Below are 19301 nucleotides of genomic sequence, written 5' to 3' on the forward strand. Positions count from 1 at the left end.
CTTTCAGAATATGAATACAACAACTTCTTCAAGTGCTGCAGGGACCAGTCCCTCTCTCAAGAAGGCATTTATAATCTCTGATGTCCATAGAGCCAGTCCCCTTCAGGCCGCTTTAAGTAGCCAGGAAGGGAAAGGGTCAAGTGGTGGAATCTAGTCCAGCATGGCTTTTCTTATGTTCGTATGACCCTAAGAATCCAAGCAAAATCCACAAATTGTGTGTGTGTGTGTGAAGTGCTGTTAAGCTGCAGACGACTTATGGCGACCCCGTAGGATTTTCAAGACAAGCGGTTAAGCAGAGGTGGTTTGCTAGTGGCTTCCTCTGAAAAGTCTTCCTTGGTGGATCTCCCATCCAAGTACCAACCCTGCTTAGCTTCTGAGATCTGATGAGAATATTCCAAACCCTCATCTATAAATTACTCAAGTTGAAAAAAATCGATTACATTCAGACAAAAAAGCTGGAGGGGGTTATACAATTCCTATATGTAAACAATACAGCACCTAACTTGGAACAGATGTAAGTAGAGTATAGATCACCTCCCATTTCCAAAGGCAGGAACAATGGAGAAAGAACTTTCGTTACCATCACAGCTATAATTTAAGTGCTTTCTATGCTCAATTTATATTATTTCTCCCTTATGTGGATTTTTCAAAGGGTTTCAAGACTGGTGTTATTTCTGAAACTTTTTCTACATTTTCATCATTTGTACAGGTCTCTGGTTTAATTTCTGTGTGGATTGCCTGATGCGAAGTCAAGTGAGTGTCCTGAATGAAGCTCTTCCCACTCTTTGAGGATTTACGTGGTTTCTCCCCTCTGTGACTGCTTTGATGTCTCTTAAGTTTGGATTCCCAAAGGAAGCTCTTTCCACACTCCAGACATTTATAGGGTTTGTATCCTGTGTGGATTTTCTGATGGCATGTAAGGCTTGACCTCTTACTAAAGTTCTTTCCACACTCTGAGCAGTTATATGGTTTCTCCCCTGTGTGAATTCTTTGATGGGAAGTAAGGCTTGAGTTCTGACGGAAGGTCTTCCCACAGTCTGGGCATGCGTATGGTTTCTCCCCAGTATGTATCCTTTGATGGGAAGTAAGGTACTCTTTCCGAATAAAACTCTTTCCACACTCTGAGCATTTATAAGGTTTCTCCCCCGTGTGGATACTTTGATGGGATATAAGGCTTGAGCTCTGACTGAAGCTCTTTCCACACTCTGAGCAGGTGTATGGTTTTTCCCCTGTGTGGATTCTTTGGTGTGAAGTAAGGCGTGCACTTTGTCGGAAGCCCATCCCACACTCTGAACATTTATATGGTTTTTCTCCTGTGTGGATTCCTTGGTGGGACGCCAGGCTTGAGCTCTGACTGAAGCTCTTCCCACACACTGAACATTTATAAGGTTTCTCCCCTGTGTGGATTCCCTGATGGGATGTAAGACTTGAACTCTGACTGAAGCTCCTTCCGCACACTGAGCATTTATATGGTTTTTCACCTGTGTGGATTCTTTGATGAGAAGTAAGCCGAGCACTTTGACGGAAGCTCATTCCACACACTGAACATTTATATGGTTTTTCTCCAGTGTGAATTCTTTGATGGGAAGTAAGATTTGTGCTATGACTAAAGCTCTTTCCACACTCCAAGCATTTATATGGTTTCTCTCCCGTGTGCGTTCTTACATGGGAAGTAAGGCTTGCACTCTGATTGAAGCTCATTCCACATTCTGAACATTTGTAAGGTTTGTCCCCTGTGTGGATTTTTTGATGGGAAGCAAAGTTTGAGCTATGTCTGAAGCTCTTTCCACACTCGGCACATGTATATGGTTTCTCTCCTGTGTGTATTCTTTGATGGGAAGTAAGGTTTGAGCTCACTTTGAAGCTCTTTCCACACTCTAAGCATTTGTATGGTTTTTCTCCTGTATGGATTCTTTGATGGGAAGTAAGGTTTGTGCTGCGACTGAAGCTCTTTCCACACTCTGAACATTTATATGGTTTCTCCCCTGTGTGGGTTCTTTGATGGTAAGCAAGACCTGAGCTATGAATGAAGCTTTTGCCACACTGAGAGCATGTGTATGGTTTCTCTGCTGTGTGGAGTCTTTCATGGGTTGTAAGGCTTGAGCTATGACTGAAGCTTATCCCACACTCAGAACAAGTATATGGTTTCTCACCTGTGTGGATTCTTTGATGGGAATTAAAGCTTGAACTGTGACTGAAACTCTTTCCACATTCTGTGCATTTATATGGTTTCTCCCCAGTGTGGATCCTCTGATGGGAAGCAAGAGTGGAGTTGTGACTGAAACTCTTCCCGCACTCTGAGCACCTAAAAGGTTTTACTACAGAGTGGCTACGTCTACGGAAAGCGAGGCTTGAGCCATGACTGAAACGCTTCCTACCCTCTGGCCATTGAAATAGTTTCTCCCGATTTTGCGTTCTTTGATGCCTGCTCAGTTTTGATCTATCAGCTGAGATTTGTGCACATGGAGAGAAGCTCCCTTCACCACTTTCTTCTTTGACTGGAACTTCAGGCAAGTTGGCACTTTCCAAAGCAACCGATTCTTTCCTCCACTTTTGCTCATCTTCGCTTTCGCTTGTCTGCTCTTGTTCTTCCTCTCTCTTGCTTACCCTCTCTGTAGGGAATAGACACTGAATTGAAGGAGAAATGGAACCTCCAATTCTATTACAAACTTAGTTTTCTACTGGGTATAACATAGTGGAAGGGACTGAATCTCTCAAACAAACTCCATTGGTTGCCATTAGGTGGCACACAGCAATGTACTTCGACTGGGAAGGCCTGGATTTAGTTCAGGGGTACAATAACTCCTTTATGGGCATAAGGTCTTAGGTGCAAGACCTTGCCTGCCCCACATGATAGATGTAAATGATCCAATGTCTCATCTCCCTGCTATGAACCTGCTTTCAAAGATTGAGGCCTCCAATCTATTCCCCATCCACACACCCCCCGGTAAGTCTCTCAAGTATCAAATGGGAGCCATATATAGTGGATTAGTATTTCTTGTACTTCTGATTATTTAGAACAATTCTATGCCACTTTTCCACCTAATCAGGGTCCACAAGGTGGCAAACATAAAAATCATTAAAACATTTAAGCACTTAAAGATAGTTAAAATTATAAAATAGTTCAATTAAAAACAATAGACAACACCAGAAGGAGAGCTAATAATTGTCCGGGTATGCTCCTGGGCCCAGACTTATTGGCCACACCCCCAAAAGGCCTGAAGAGCTCACCTTCCCCTGAAGCCAGAACTGCCGAGCCAGCGGGGCAGACCAGAAGGGAGCAGGAACGGTCTCCGCCTGAACAAGTCCTGATGCTGTCACAAGCAACCGCTGCCCCGTCCCCCTTGCCCAGGCCTACTTACACCACTGACAGAGTACAGGCCACAGCGAATGAGCCCAGCACAGCGAGGGGACTCAAAGGGGGGTGGGGTGGACACAGCCACAGGAACAGAGAAGGCTGCAGATGGTGGCAGAAAGAGACAACTGGGGAAGGCTGTTCACCACTGATGGGGGAGCTTGGGATGCACTCAGGGAGGTAGGGAGGTGACTGGCCCCTCCTGGAACCCAACAGGGAAGCTGGTGGTAGAGCCCAGCTCCAGCCTTTGGATGTAGGTCCCACAATAAGCGAAGAGCACAAGGAGACATCATCTAACATCAGATGGCAGGAACAACTGAAGCAGGGCCTCCGAACCTCCACATTCAGAGGTAGTGAACCTCTGAATCCCGTGGCAGGAGGCAACATGAGGGGAAGGACTCAGCCTCTATGCCCTGCCATTAGACTGCCAGAGGAACTGATTGGCTGCTGTGTACAGGATGCTGGACTATATGGAGCACTGGTCTGATCCAGCAGGGATCTTCTTATGTCTTATGACCAGAATGAGCAGCGAGGTTCAAATGGGACAAGGCAGACCTTAAGGGATGTTGGTTCCAGACCATACAGAGCTTTAACAGTTTATAGGCTGTAGTTTATAACAGAGTGTGAACCCCCAAGGGGTCAACCCACTCCTTTCAGGGTCTCAGAAACATGCTGGACAACCAATCTTCCCCCAGTGAGGGCCTTCTCCATCGTGGCATCAAACTTTGGAACTCTCTCCCAGGGAGATTAATATGTCTCCTTCTATCACTGTCTTTCACCAGCAGGTAAAGACCTTTTTTAAAATCTGGCATACCCCCTATAATGGTATTGTCCCTCCTTCTATTGCTGGGTGTTTACATGTTTTAAACTGCATTTTATAATTTTGTGTGTGTGTAAATTGCCGTCAAGTCACAGCCGACTTATGGCGACCCCTTTTGGGGTTTTCATGGCAAGAGACTAACAGAGGTGGTTTGCCAGTGCCTTCCTCTGCACAGCAACCCTGGTATTCCTTGGTGGTCTCCCATCCAAATACTAACCAGGGCTGACCCTGCTTACCTTCTGAGAACTGACAAGATGAGGCTAGCCTGGGCCATCTAGGTCAGGGCATTTTATAATTTTAACTGTAGTTTAATTGTTTAAATGTTTTAATGTTCACCGCCTTATGAACCCTGATTTAATTGGAAAGGCAGCATGAAAATGTTTTAAACAAACATACAAACAAACAAACAAACATGGGCAGCTACCTGCTGGTTTCTTTTCTTCCTCAGAGTCCTGCCCAAATGGATCTTCTGCCTCTGCCAACCATGAGGAGGGCTCAGTTTTGGGAACCCGAAATTCTTCTTTAGAAAGGAAAACAAAAACAAAACACAACACTGATTTTTTTCTGGCACAATAAATTTCTAGCTTAGCCAATATGCATAGCCTTGCAACAGTCCTATAAAGGGAAATGTATACATAGTGAGGTATTTATTTATTAAAACCTTTACATCCTGCCTTTCCTCATGATTCAAGGAGGTTAGAACAATAGTTAAAAACATTTTCAGTTAAAACCAAAAGTTGAACAGCCAGCCTTAAAAGGTGACTGCCATTCAAACCCCCTTGAAAGCCCTGGAGAATAAGAAGGCCTTGAAATAACAACTAAAGATCTCCAGGGAGGGGGGGTCCCCTCTCAACTCTTCTGGGAGCCCATTCCACAGAGCTGGAGCCACAATGGAAAAGGCCCAGGTTCGGCTGATGCCAGACGGGCCACCCTAAGTAGTGGGCTAGCCAAGAGATGACTGGCTGACGACCGGGACATATGGAAGGAAGCAGTTGTTCAAATATGTGGGTCCTAGGTTGTGAAGGGCTTTAAAGGTCATGACCAGCACCCTGTATTGAACTTGTAAGCAGACTGACAGCCAATGAAGCTGTTTAGAAATGAGCAACATATGTTCCCAGTGACTTTTGGTATAAAGTCACAGTTGACTTATGGCGACCCCATAGGGTTTTCAAGGCAAGAGATGTTCAAAGGTGTTTGATATTGCCTGCCTCTGTGTTATGCCTTTGGTATTCCTTGGAGGTCTCCCTTCAAAATACTTGCCAGGGTTGAGGTTGAAAGTGTGTGACTGGCCCAAGGTCACCCAGCAAGTTTCTAGGCAGAGTGGGGATTCAAACCTCGGTTTTCCCAGATCCCAGTCTAACACCTTAACCACTACACCATGCTGGCTCACATTCCCAGTGACTAGGTCCTGACAGCAGTTGGTCACTGCTACAAAAGGAATGCATCAGCCTAATGCTGGAATGGTGCATCTGCTTGCTCTGCATGTTTTGAAATCACCCTGGGAAGGAAATCAATGTACAGAAGCCGTATGTGTCCTTCTCTCCTAGAATCATAGAGTTGGAAGGGACCACCAGGGCCATCAAGTCCAACCCCCTGCACAATGCAGGAAATTCACAACTACCTCCCCCCTCCACATCCCTAGTGACCAGAAGATGGCCAAGATGCCCTCCCTCTCATCATCTGCCTAAGGTCACACAATCAGCATTGCTGACAGATGGCCATCTAACCTCTTCTTAAAAACCTCCAGGGAAGGAGAGCTTACCACCTCCCGAGGAAGCCTGTTCCACTGAGGAATCGCTCTAACTGTTAGAAAATTCTTCCTAATGTCTAGACGGAAACTCTTTTGATTTAATATCAACCTGTTGGTTCTGGTCTGACCTTCTTGGGCAACAGAAAACAACTCGGCACCATCCTCAATATGACAGCCCCTCAAGTACTTGAACATGGTTATCATAAACGTACCCAGCTCCTTCAACCTTTCCTCATAGGACGTGGTCTCCAGACCCCTCACAATCTTTGTTGCCCTCCTCTGGACATGTTCCAGCTTGTCTACATCTTTCTTAAATTGTGGTGCCCAAAACTGAACACAGTGCTCTAGTTGAGGTCTAACCAGAGCGGAGTAAAGTGATACCATCACTTCGCGTGATCTGGACATTATACTTCTGTTGATGCAGCCCAAGACTGCATTTGCCTTTTTAGCTACCGCATCACACTGCTGACTCATGTTCAGTGTTTGGTCTAATAAGACCCCAAGATCCTTTTCACACACACTACTGCTCAGACAAGTCTCCCCCATCCTATAATTATGCATTTGATTTTTTCTACCTAAATGCAGAACTTTACATTTGTCTTTGTTGAAGTGCATTTTATTAGTTCTAGCCCACTTCTCCAGCCTGTCAAGATCATCCTGCATCTTGGCTCTGTCTTCTATCATATTTGCTACCCCTCCCAATTTAGTATCATCTGCAAATTTAATAAGCATCCCCTCTATTCCTTCATCCAAATCATTTATAAAGATGTTGAACAACACAGGGCCCAGCACAGGGAAAGAAAATTCCAACCTAGAGAGCTGCTCTCTTATACCACTGTGCTTCCTCCAAAGGCAAGCCCAGAGGCAGCCTCTAACAGCAAACACTTAATCCATCTAATGCAGATTCAAGCCAAGGGATTCCAGATAAGGGTACTGTGAAGAGACACGATAGTTTGGCCTTCTTGAGAGATGAGGGTGGAAAAGGCTAAAAAAGACAAGCAGAAAGAGTAAGTGTAGAAGTCATTATTCCACATTTCCAACTGATCTTCTTAGTGTTCTAAGCCAGCGAGGTGTAGTGGTTAAGAGTGGTGGTTTGGAGCAGTGGACTCTGATCTGAAGAACCAGATTTGATTCCCTACTCCTCCACATGAGTGGCAGATGCTAATGTGGTGAACTAGATTTGTTTGCCCACTCCTACACATGAAGCCAGCTGGGTGACCTTGGGCTAGTGTTGTGTGGTGAGGAAGAGAAGGCAACGGAAAACCATCTCTGAACATCTCTTGCCTTGAAAACTCTATGTGGGCGCCACAAGTCAGCTGCAACTTGTCGGCACTTTCTCCCACCTTCCAGATCCCAGTCCAATATACTAACCACTATACCACATTGGATCACAACATGACCCTCTCTATTTTGTTTTGAGCCAGTGTGGTGTACTGGTTAATATGTGTGTGTTGACAATACCCTGTTTGGGGTATTTGTCAGCCAAAGGCAAAGAAAAGCCTTACCAAGAGAGGCCAGATTCTTGCTATTTTCCATCATGACTTCTGTGTGCAAAGTCCTTTGGCCTGGATCCAGCAGAGCCCACTCCTCTTCTGAGAAATACACGGCCACCTCCTCAAAGGTCACCAGATCCTGAGAGAACAAGAAAACATCATGTGCTCACAAATACTGTAACAATTGAAAGGGTGATGTGAATGAGATCTCTCCTGCAGAACCTACAGCAGAGATCCCCATGATTTTGGGCCTGTGGGGACCTTTGGAATTCTGACACAGGGTGTTAAGCACAACCACAAAATGGCTGCCACAGGAGGTGGAGCAAAGCACACAGGAACAAAAGGAACTGCGGTATCCACTGCCCTCCCTGTCAACAATACCTTCTCTACCTGATCTGGTTGCAGAAAAGCAGTTTCCACTCCACCACAAAGAGGCAAAGGCCCAGAATATCCTGCAGGCGTCCTTTCACTACCTGTGAGGGAGAGCAAAGGAGACAGAAAGATATTTATCCTGTTGAACACCTGGCCCAATTCCAGGTTTTGAGCATTACCTTGAAAGCCCTGTACCTGCACTCCATGGAGACCACTTTCTTCCCATTAGGGTTGTCAGATCTGAGCTGGAGGGAGCTAGCACCCACTTCGGGACCCCTCCTCCTGGCACCATTCAGCCAGCCGGTGGGGGTCTTGCTGGGGACAAAATGAGGCCTAGGCCGTGACACTGTCAGTGCGTTGACATCACTACTGGAAGTGATGTCATCATGTCACTGACGATGTGGGAGACATTCTGGCATTTGGGCAAAACTCTATGGTAAAAGCAGCTTCCACCATAGAGTTTTTGCCCAAATAACAGAGCATGTCCCACATCACTGGAGATGTGATGATGTCACTTCTGACAGATAGCACCCAAAGAGTGCTTATTAATGGGTCCTCTTGCTCTTGGAGAGGGGTGACAAGTGGAGGGATTTACTCTATTTCTAGAGAGAAACTGTGGGACAAATTGTCAAATCTAGGAATTGACCGCAGGCTGCTAATACTTTTAAAGAAATTACACTTAAACACCACCTGCCAAGTTAAATACTCACCTAGTGGTGGACTGACTAACAAAATCTTAATTCAAAGAGGCGTTAAACAAGGGTGTGTTTTAGCTCTCCTACTTTTTAATATTTTTCTTTCTGATCTAGTGCAGTCATTGAGTTCAGTTAATGGTCACCCACCTAAATTAGGGTCCCAGTCTTTACCTCTACTTCCTTATGCGTCATTCTTTCTTTCACCAAAGTAGGCCTCCAACGATATCTAGATGCTTTTAATAATTATTGCCATTCGAATTTACTTTCTATTAACTCCTCCAAATCAAAAGTAGTGGTATTTTCCAAAAAATGGTCCTTATACAAATGGCATATTGGGAAGGATTCAATCGAACAAGTTAAAAGCTATATGTATTTGGGAATTACCTATAACTATAATCTCAATTGGTCTATAAAGGTAAAGGTAAAGGTCCCCTGTGCAAGCACCGGGTCATTCCTGACCCATGGGGAGACGTCACATCCCGACGTTTTCTAGGCAGACTTTGTTTGTGGGGTGGTTTGCCGTTGCCTTCCCCAGTCATCTTCCCTTTACCCCCAGCAAGCTGGGTACTCATTTGACCGACCTCGGAAGGATGGAAGGCTGAGTCAACCTTGAGCCGGCTACCTGAAACCGACTTCCGTCGGGATCGAACTCAGGTCGTGAGCAGAGCTTTTGACTGCAGTACTGCAGCTTAACACTCTGCGCCACGGGGCTCCTTCAATTGGTCTATACATCGACATAATACTATTAAAGCCACCAGGATTTCCTTAAATCAACTCAAGCAATTTTTCTACGCGAAGGGGAATCAGTGTGTTCCTGCAGTGATCAAAATCCTGAATTTGAAAATATTCCCCCAACTTCTGTTTGGTGTTCCCTTATGGCTTGGAACTCTTAATCAAGAATTGGAGAACATCCAAGCCATATTTCTTAGACAAATATTGGGGATACCTAAATGTGTTTCATATTTTACAATTTGTCTTGAAACCGGGCAAAACTTGATTGCCACCAAAGCCTGGATTCAAACAATATTGGCTCAAATTATATTTTCAAACTGAGCCAGGTTCCCTTTTATATCTTTTGAAAAGTGAACTTCATTATTTCTCATGGGACATATTGATTAGATCTAGACTCTGCCAAATTGGAATAGATTTAGATAATCTTGCTCTGGCCAATGAATCTTACATCTTCAAAAGAATCAAGCAACGTCTCCTTGATGTAGAATTGCAGAATTTTAACCCAGCTCTTCCCCCCATCTGTTCTCCTGTGGCCCTAGGCCTTAATAATGGATCGAGTAAAATGGCTAGGTATCTAGATAACCTAGAGTTACCTTCTCAACGCCGCGCTTTTCTATTAGCTAGGGTTAACGCATTCCCATCTAGGATGCTCTTAGGCCGATACCTTCAGATCCCTAGTCATGAACGCTTATGCACGTGCGGTTTAAATTTGTTGGATACAATTGACCACATCCTTCTAGATTGCCCCTTCTAAGTGACTCTGCGGGATAAACTGCTATTTACTTTGCTCCAGTACAAGAGATACAGGAGTAATGAAGTGAAATGCAAATTTCTCTTGAGTGATCATGATCCTAAAATTACGGCTACCGTGGTTGAATTTCTTACAGGAGTTCTTAAGGAACAAGAAAAGTTTTATTAACCTGATTTGTAACTTATATGTGTTGCCCTTTGGAGGTAAATTGTTTTATCTCTGTCTTTTGGTATGCCAATAAAGGTTAATGAAATGAAATGAAAGTGGAGGGATTTGATGTCACTTCTGGAAGTGACATAAATGTACCAACGGCATCAAGGCCTAGGCCTCATTTTGCGCCTGGTAAGGCCCCCACCTCCCCTCCCCCGCTGATTGCCAGGGGGTACCTGACAACCTTACTTCCCATTCATTAAGGTCGTCTGGATAGGCTTCAACTAGCATTCCTCCATTTACTATGGTTGCATTAGAGAAGTTACTACCTTGCTGGATCAGAGGAATGCCATGGACATTGTTTATCTTGATTTCAGTAAGGGTTTTGATAAGGTTCCACAAAATATTGATGGTAAAATGTGGTTTGGATCCTATTACTGTTAGGCGGATCTGTAACAGGTTGACAGATAGCACCCAAAGAGTGCTTATTAAGGGTTCCTCTTGCTCTTGGAGAGGGGTGACTAGTGGAGGGATCTGTTCTGGGACTTGTGTTGTCCAACATATTTATAAATGATTTGGATGAAGGAATAGAGGGGATGCTTATTAAATCTGCAGATGATGCTAAATTGGGAGGGGTAACAAATATGGTTAAAGACAGAGTCAGGATATAGGATGATCCTGACAAGCTGGACTAAAACTAATAAAATGAATTTCAATTGAGATAAAAATAAAGTTCTGCATTTACAGTAGGTAGGAAAAATCAAATGCATAATTATAGGATGGGGGCGACTTGCCTTGGCAGTAGAATATGCAAACAGGATTTAGGGATCTTAGTAGACCATACACTGAACATGAGTCAGCAGTGTGATGCGGTAGCTAAAAATGCAATTTTTGGCTGCATCAACGGAAGTATAGTGTCCAGATCACGTGAAGTGATGGTATTGTTTACTCTGAGCACTGATTGTGTTCAGTTGGGGCACCACAATTTAAGAAGGATGTAGATAAGCTGGAACGTGTCCAGAGGAGGGCAACAAAGATGGTGAGGGGTCTGGAGACCAAGTCCTATGAGGAAAGGTTGAAGGAGCTGGGTATGTCTAGCCTGGAGAGGAGATGATTGAGAGGGGATATGATAAGCATCTTAAAGTATTTGAAGGGCTGTCATATAGAGGTTGAAATGAAATCAAAAGAGTTTTCAACTCAACATTAGAAACAACTTCCTCACAGTTAGAGCAGTTCCTCTGTGGAACAGGCTTCCTTGGGAGATGGTGGGCTAGCCATAGTGACTACCGGGAATCTTCCTATCCACAATGAGGGAATTCAAGACTTACACTGAAGATCCTCAATTCAAGTGTCTCATGTATGAATTAAGAATAGGTACAGCAGTGGACAATAGGTCTACTACCAGTGGCTACTAGCCATAGTGACTAAAGGGAACCTCCACATTCAGAGTGCCAGTAGGCAACATCAGGGGAAGAGGTCTCAGCCTCTACGCCCTGTTTGTTGGCCTTTCAGAGGAACTGGTTGGCCACTGTGTGAGACAGGATGCTGTCTAGATGGACCACTGGTCTGATCCAGCAAGACTCTTATTAGTTCTTATTAGTCCAGATTTTAGATTTGCATTTCTTTAATATATTTCCAGACTGCCTTTTCATTAACCCTTCCAAAGACAGTTTACATAGAAGTAAAAGGTTAAAAACACGCACAAAAACAGTGACACTAAATCCCTAGATGTTAACATAGCACTACTCATCAGAATCACAAACATCTGGCAAGAAACCAAGGTCATCCACAACATTAGAGCAGACCATCTTTTGCTCTACAAAACAGAAGCAGATTCATTCACACGTGCACACAAAGTTGTAAGGGAGAAAATTACCCAAAAGTAATTCTAGACGTCTGGAGCCATCAGTTGAAAAGCCCTGCTCCTTGTTGACGGGAACCCACAGCTAGCCACCACCAGTATTCAGAGCAGGGATTCATTGGTGGATCCTAATTTTGGGAAGGGACTGGTTGGGAAAGAAATGCTCCATGCACTGACAGTTTGGATCACATCTCAATTTCATGCACAGAAGTGCAACTTCACCGCCTATCCAAGAAGCCCCAAATAATTTTTTTTAAACTGGAAACATAGGTTTTAAATTGTGCAATATGTTGTGCACCACCTCGAGTCCTGCACTGCCAGGGAGGCGCAGGACACAAATCAAATAAATAAATAAATAACCCCCTGAAACCCATACATGTAACCTATCACTAAATTCAGCCGCTGTAGAAAATGTTACACCAATTTTTAAAAAGGGGTCCAGAGGGGAGCCAAGAAATGACAGGCCAGTTAGCATAACGTCTGTCTCAGGCAAATTAACAGAAACTGTAATCAAAGATAGAATTATTAGGGACAGAGAGGAACAAAGCCTGCTGAGGGAAAACCAGCATGGCTTATGCAAAGGGAAGTCCTGCCTCAACAGCCTTTTGGAGTTCTTTGAGAAAATGAACAAGCATGTAGATAACGGTGACCCATTGGATACTGTACATTTCAATTTTCCAAAGGCTTTTGACACCAATTTTCCAAAGGCTTTTGACTGCTAAATTTACTCATGAGTAAACTTAGCAGTCATGGGATAAGAGGATGAAGGAATAGAGGGGATGTTTATTACATCTGCAGATTGGGAGTGGTAGCAAATACAGTAGAAGACAGAGCCAGGATGCAGGATGATCTTGACAGGCTGGAGAAATGGGCTAGAACTAATAAAATGCACTTCAACAAAGACAAATGTAAAGTTCTGCATCTAGGTAGGAAAAATCAAAGGCATAATTATAGGATGGGGGAGACTTGTCTCAGCAGTAGTGTGTGCGAAAAGGTTCTTGGGGTCTTAGTAAACCAAACACTGAACATGGGTCAGCAGTATGATGCAGTAGCTAAAAAGGCAAATGCGATTTTGGGCTGCATCAACAGAAGTATAGTGTTGAGCGAATTAATGGTATCGCTTTACTCTGCTCTGGTTAGACCTCACCTAGAGTATTGTGTTCAGTTTTGGGCACCACAATTTAAGAAGGATGTAGACAAGCTGGAACATGTCCAGAGGAGGGCAACAAAGATGGTGAGGGGTCTGGAGACCAAGTCCTATGAGGAAAGGTTGAAGGAGCTGGGTATGTTTAGCCTGAAGAGGAGAAGACTGAGAGGGGATATGATAACCATCTTCAAGTACTTGAAGGGCTGTCATATCGAGGATGGTGCTGAGTTGTTTTCTGTTGCCCCAGAAAGTCGGACCAGAACCAACGGGTTGAAATTAAATCAAAAGAGTTTCCATCTAGACATTAGGAAGAATTTTCTAACAGTTAGAGCGGTTCCTCAGTGGAACAGACTTCCTCAAGAGGTAGTAAGTGCCCCTTCCCTGGAGGTTTTAAAGTAGAGGCTAGATGGCCATCTGTCAGAAATGCTGATTTTATGACCTTGGGCAGTTCATGGGAGGGAGGGCATCTTGGCCAACTTCTGGGGTCACTAGAGGTGTGTAGGAGAGGTAGTTGTGAGTTTCCTGCATTGTGCAGGGGGTTGGACTAGATGACCCTGGTGGTCCCTTCCAACTCTATGATTCTATGTTTCTATTCCATGATTCTTGGACAGGTTCTCTTATGGATTAAAAACCAGTGAAATGGCAGGAAGCAAAGAGTAGGAATAAATTGACAGTTCTCACAATGCAGTGAAGTAAGCAGTGAAATCCCAAAAGGATCAGTATTGGGATGATACTATTTAATTTGTTCATATATGTTCTGGAACCAGGGGTAAGTAGTGTGGTGGCCAAGTTTGCAGATGACACAAAATTATTCGGGTTGGTGATAACCAAAGATGAGTGTGAAGAGCTCCAGGAGGGTCTCCAAATTGGGTGAGTGGGCAACATTGTGGCAAATGAAGTTCAGTGTGGGTAAGTGTAAGGTGATGCACATTAGGACAAAAACATCTCAACTTCAAGTATAGGCTAATGGAGGCTGAACTTGCTGAGAATGAGAGGAAAAAAGATCTTGGGATCGTAGTAGATAGTTCAATGAAAGTGTCAACCCAGTGTGCTGCAGCGGTGAAAAGGGCAAACTCTACATTAGGGATTATTGTGAAAGGGACTGAAAACAAAAAGACTGGTATTATAATGCCCCTGTGAGGGTCTCTGTGTATGTGTCTCTGCTTCCCATCACCTGCTATCAGTGAACTCGTAAAAGCAGTTCACACCTTCTGGTCTCAGGCGCCAGGCCTGATTGCCCCATGTATCTTCCCCCCCGCTGTTCTTCCTGTCAGTACTCCCTCAGGCCGATGCGGCCTTGGAAGTGCGATAGCTTCACCAGACTTCCTGGGACTCGTCTGATGTTTGGTATTATGCCAAGCTTGTAACTTCCCATAACAATAAGTGTGAACCCCAGTGCCCCAGTGCCCTGGAGTCAATATATTCTGTAAACCCGATTAGCCCCTCACTTGCAACTTGCTATCTGTGCCTGTCTCAGCTCCTGATGTCTTCAATAAATCCTTTGTTTCTTTATCAACGTCTGAACATTTGATTTTGAGAAGTAAACTCAGAGAGAGGGGATCTCTCACATTAAGTTGCAAGTCCTTGCCTCTCGAACTGCTGCTGTACCTTTTGGGACAGAATGTCAGGCGATGAGGAAAACACCCCACTACCCGCCGCCAGCTTCAGCAGTTTTTGGGATTCGCTAACTTTTACCGAAACTTCATTCCCAACTTTGCCCAAGTTGCGCTTCCTCTCACCAATCTGTTGCGTACCAAAGACAAGGGGGCTAGTGCCGCGCTTCCCTCAGCCCGTTTGCAATGGTCCCCCCAGTGCCAGCAGGCTTTTGAGTGTTTAAAACTACTCTTTTCATCCGAACCCGTTTTGGCTCACCCAGATTGCACCAAGCCTTTCGTGGTGCAGGTGGATGCTTCGGATGTGGCCATGGGTGGGGCCCTATTGCAGAGGGATGAGGGGGGGCGGTTGAGACCATGCGCCTACTTCTCCAAAAAGTTTTCCCAATCCGAAATCAACTGGGCTATTTGGGAGAAGGAGGCGGCGGCGGTCAAACATGCCCTCACCATATGGAGGCACTTTTTAGAAGGTGCCGAACAGCCATTTGAAGTGTGTACCGATCACAAGAATCTCGAGGCCCTCAAGGGAGCTAGAAAGCTCAACGCCAAACAAATTCGGTGGGCCCAATTCTTCGCCAAATTCCGGTTCACTCTCAAACATGTCCCGGGGAAGGACAATGCCCTAGCCGACGCTCTGTCTCGACTCCCCCAGTATCGCAACGATTTCGATCGCCCTGTCGACTCCCTGTTCACGCCCGAGCAGCGTGGGGAGGTCCCCGGCTTAGCCGTTACCACCCGCTCCCAAGCCCGTCGACCAGAGACCCCCCCTACGCTCAAGGGTATCCCGGAAGCCTTCCAACAGCGGCTCCGGGACGCTTCCTTACAGGAAGAGGAGCACCACCTCCTCCCTACGGGCCTGGAACGAACCAACACTTGGTGGATGCAAGGGGGGAAACTGTATGTCCCGTCCTCCCTTCGCAAGGAGGTATTAGGACTTGTACATGGTGCCAGATTGGCGGGTCATTTTGGTTTCATTAAAACACTTCACCTGGTACGGAGGCAGTTCTGGTGGCCCGGTATGAGAGCCGATGTAGAGCTGTACGTGCGCAGCTGCCCCACTTGCGCCACAGCTAAGAAACGGATGGGAAAACCCCCCGGGCTTCTCAAACCGCTGGAGAACCCTTCCCGCCCATGGGAAGTCATAGCCATGGATTTTATCACCGACCTACCTCCTAGTCGGGGAAAAACGGTTCTCTGGGTAATCACGGACCTTTTTTCCAAACAGGTCCATTTCGTTCCATGTGCGGGTCTTCCTTCAGCCCAGGGTTTGGCTAAACTATTTGTTACACATGTCCTCAGGCTACACTCGGTACCGAGGAAGGTCCTCTCCGACCGGGGGGTCCAGTTTGTTGCCAAATTCTGGAGAGCATTCCTAAAGCTCATGGGGGTGGAGGAACAGGGTTTGTCTTCCGCCTATCACCCCCAAACGGATGGTCAAACGGAACGAGTAAACGCGGTGGTAGAATGTTATTTGCGTTGCTATGTCAATTTCCACCAGGATGACTGGGTCGACCTGCTGCCATTCGCCGAATATGCGTACAACAATGCGCCTCATTCCTCTACCGGCTTTAGTCCCTTCCAAGTAATATACGGGACGGAATTCGGTCCTTTCGGTTCCGCCCCCGTCACGCCAGAGCTCCAAACCACCCCTGACCTTCAGGAGTGGATCCAGGCAGTTAAATCTACCTGGCCGTGGCTGCTCAAAAATCTTGAGAAGGCAAAAAGCAAGTACAAGGAACAGGCAGACAAACACCGGTCTCCGGGATGGGAGCTGAAGGTGGGGGAGCAAGTGTATCTGTCCACCAAAAACCTCCGCTCCCTTCGGCCCTGCAAAAAACTGAGCGACCGTTATGTGGGACCTTTCCCCATCACCAGAGTGATCAATGAGGTTACTGTGGAACTGAAGCTCCCAAAGACTCTCAAAGGAGTCCATCCGGTTTTTCATATTAGCCTTCTCAAACCGTATGTAGCAGCCCCCCAGTTCCACCCCCCTCCCGACCGCGAGATTCCTACTGTGGTAGGAGGGGATACCCATCTGGAAATATCCAAGGTCTTAGATTCCAAATGGAAGAGGGGGAAACTGTTTTACTTTGTTCGTTGGAAAAACCTTGGGTCTGCTCACGACGAGTGGGTGGCCGCACCCCACATGGCGGCCCCTCGCTTGGTCCGAGAATTCCACCTCGCTTATCCCGATAAGCCTCGCCCTCTCGAGGACCCCGGAGGGGGGCCTTAAGGGGGGCAGAATGTGAGGGTCTCTGTGTATGTGTCTCTGCTTCCCATCACCTGCTATCAGTGAACTCGTAAAAGCAGTTCACACCTTCTGGTCTCAGGCGCCAGGCCTGATTGCCCCATGTATCTTCCCCCCCGCTGTTCTTCCTGTCAGTACTCCCTCAGGCCGATGCGGCCTTGGAAGTGCGATAGCTTCACCAGACTTCCTGGGACTCGTCTGATGTTTGGTATTATGCCAAGCTTGTAACTTCCCATAACAATAAGTGTGAACCCCAGTGCCCCAGTGCCCTGGAGTCAATATATTCTGTAAACCCGATTAGCCCCTCACTTGCAACTTGCTATCTGTGCCTGTCTCAGCTCCTGATGTCTTCAATAAATCCTTTGTTTCTTTATCAACGTCTGAACATTTGATTTTGAGAAGTAAACTCAGAGAGAGGGGATCTCTCACAGCCCCTGTGTATGGTGTGGCCTCATTTGGAATACTGTGTGCAGTTCTGGTCAATGTGTCTCAAAAAGGATATCGCAGAGCTGGAAAAAGTACAGAAGAGGGCTACCAAGATGATTTGGGGGTTGGAGTACTTTCGTTATGCGGAAAGGCTGAAGAGTCTGGGACATTTCAGTTTAGAAAATAGATGTCTAAGGGGACACATGAAAGAGGTTTCTAAAAGTATGCACAGGGTGAAGAGAATAGACAAAGAGAACTTTTTCTCCCTTCCCAAAATACTAGAACTCAGTGTAGCTGATGAGCAGTAGATTCAGGATGGACAAAATGAAATACTTCATTGGCAGAAGATTTAGTGATGGCCACAGGATTAGACTAGCTTTAAAAATGGTGATGAGACAGGTTCATGGTCTATCAGTGACTACTAGCACTGGACAGGACAGGACTATCACTGGCTACTAGCCATGGTGCCTAAAGGGAACTCCCACATTCAGAGGCAGTCTATCTCTAAATACCACTGCCAGGAGGCAACATCAGGGGCAGGCCACAGCCTCTATGCCCTGTTGTTGGACATCCAGAGGAACGGTTTGGCCACTGTGTGAGACAGAATACTGGACTAGATGGGCCCTCACTGCTCTGATCCAGCAGGTCTCTTCTTATATTCTTATCGAGCTCCTGATGGATGGGAACTACATGCGCAACCTCCACCACCACCCCACTGGCACATGTGGATCTTTTCAATGGGATCCACCTCATTATGGAAACATGATTTAAAAGTTGTAAATAAAAGGCATAAATTACTTTTCACATGCATTTTAAATTTCAGCATTTTGTATTAAAAGGCTGCCTCTTGCTGTTGATTCTTGGCTACACGTCAGATTGTTCCACATAAACACAAAGTCATCAATATTCTGAAACTGAATACCATTATCTTCTCTGCACAGACAGAAAACTATAAAAGCAGCCTAAAAATTTCAGACTGACTCTAGAAGAGACTGGGCGGAAACCTGCCCCATCACAACCCTTACCCGGCAAGGTGACACCTCCCTTGGATTCTTGAGTGATCCCCCAGAAGATTGTCCTCTGCCTGGGGTCTGAAAGACCCTCCTCTGCCTCAAAGGAACTGGCAGCTCCTCCTGATGGTTCCTGAAACAGCAAAGAAAAGAGTGGGAAGAGAAATTAGAAAAAATGCAGGCAAAGGCCTTGGAAAAGGGAAGAAAGATATATTTCTTGAATGATTTCCTGGAAAAAGTGGGGAGAAGGAAATCTCTAGGACAATTTTTTCTGTATTCTGAGGCCCCATTATTATTATTAATCAGTCTCACCTGTTCTTCCTGCTTCCAGGCCTCTGCCTGACTCAGGAGCAAACCTTCGGCCAGGGCCACCGCTTGGGAACTGGTCTCCGGCCTGCATTCCCTGACCCAGCTCTCCACCTCCGGGGGCAGGATGGCCAGGAACTGCTCCAGGATCACCAGGTCCAGCATCTGCCTCTTGGTGTGCCTTTTGGGCTTCAGCCACTGACAGCAAAGATGGTGGAGCTGGCTGCAAACGTCTCGGGGTCCCTGGGCCTCCCGGTAGTGGAGCTGCCTGAAGCGCTGGCATCGGGCATCCAAGCTGTTGGTTTCCTCACCCAAACTCTTCTGTGCCATTCTTTCCCAGAATTCCCCAGGGCTCCCCGCCTGGATAGGATCAGGGCCTCATTCTGTTCCCGAGGAGTCTTGCTTTTTCATCTCAGCCCTGGATCCCAAATCAGCTTCCAACAAGGTTGAAGAATCTCCTTTCCTTTGCCGTGAATTCCTTTTCTAAGGAATATTTTTACTGGCAAGGACTGGCAAAGGGGGTGGGGGTGGGGGGGTCTACTAAGTCCTGCAAAGCCAATAAGGGGTTTTGT

General features: G+C 45.9%; 1 protein-coding gene across 1 annotated transcript; it reads right to left on the reverse strand.

Moving 5' to 3' along the window:
* Window positions 1–633: 633 nt before the first annotated feature.
* LOC130493408 (zinc finger protein 883-like) lies at window positions 634–19059 on the reverse strand. The gene is made up of 7 exons (XM_056867132.1): window positions 18832–19059; window positions 18439–18556; window positions 8501–8525; window positions 7970–8105; window positions 7431–7557; window positions 2154–2612; window positions 634–1397 (listed from the first exon to the last, which is right to left on the reverse strand). Exons 1-7 carry the CDS (start codon window positions 19057–19059, stop codon window positions 634–636), a joined length of 1857 nt encoding a protein of 618 aa, XP_056723110.1.
* Window positions 19060–19301: the final 242 nt, after the last annotated feature.

Source organism: Euleptes europaea, chromosome 1, assembly GCF_029931775.1.
Source record: "Euleptes europaea isolate rEulEur1 chromosome 1, rEulEur1.hap1, whole genome shotgun sequence".
Classification (NCBI taxonomy): Eukaryota; Metazoa; Chordata; class Lepidosauria; order Squamata; family Sphaerodactylidae; genus Euleptes; species Euleptes europaea.

What these genes read in the sequence shown, in the direction of transcription:
- LOC130493408 (XM_056867132.1), bottom strand. Translation starts at nt 19,059, where the DNA reads ATGGCACAGAAGAGTTTGGGTGAGGAAACCAACAGCTTGGATGCCCGA. An exon ending in GGGAGGTGTCACCTTGCCGG is followed by an intron (nt 8,526 to 18,438) that starts GTAAGGGTTGTG and finishes CTTTGAATTAAG; the next exon opens with ATTTTGTTAGTCAGTCCACC. An exon ending in CAAGAATCTGGCCTCTCTTG is followed by an intron (nt 2,613 to 7,430) that starts GTAAGGCTTTTC and finishes TATTCCCTACAG; the next exon opens with AGAGGGTAAGCAAGAGAGAG.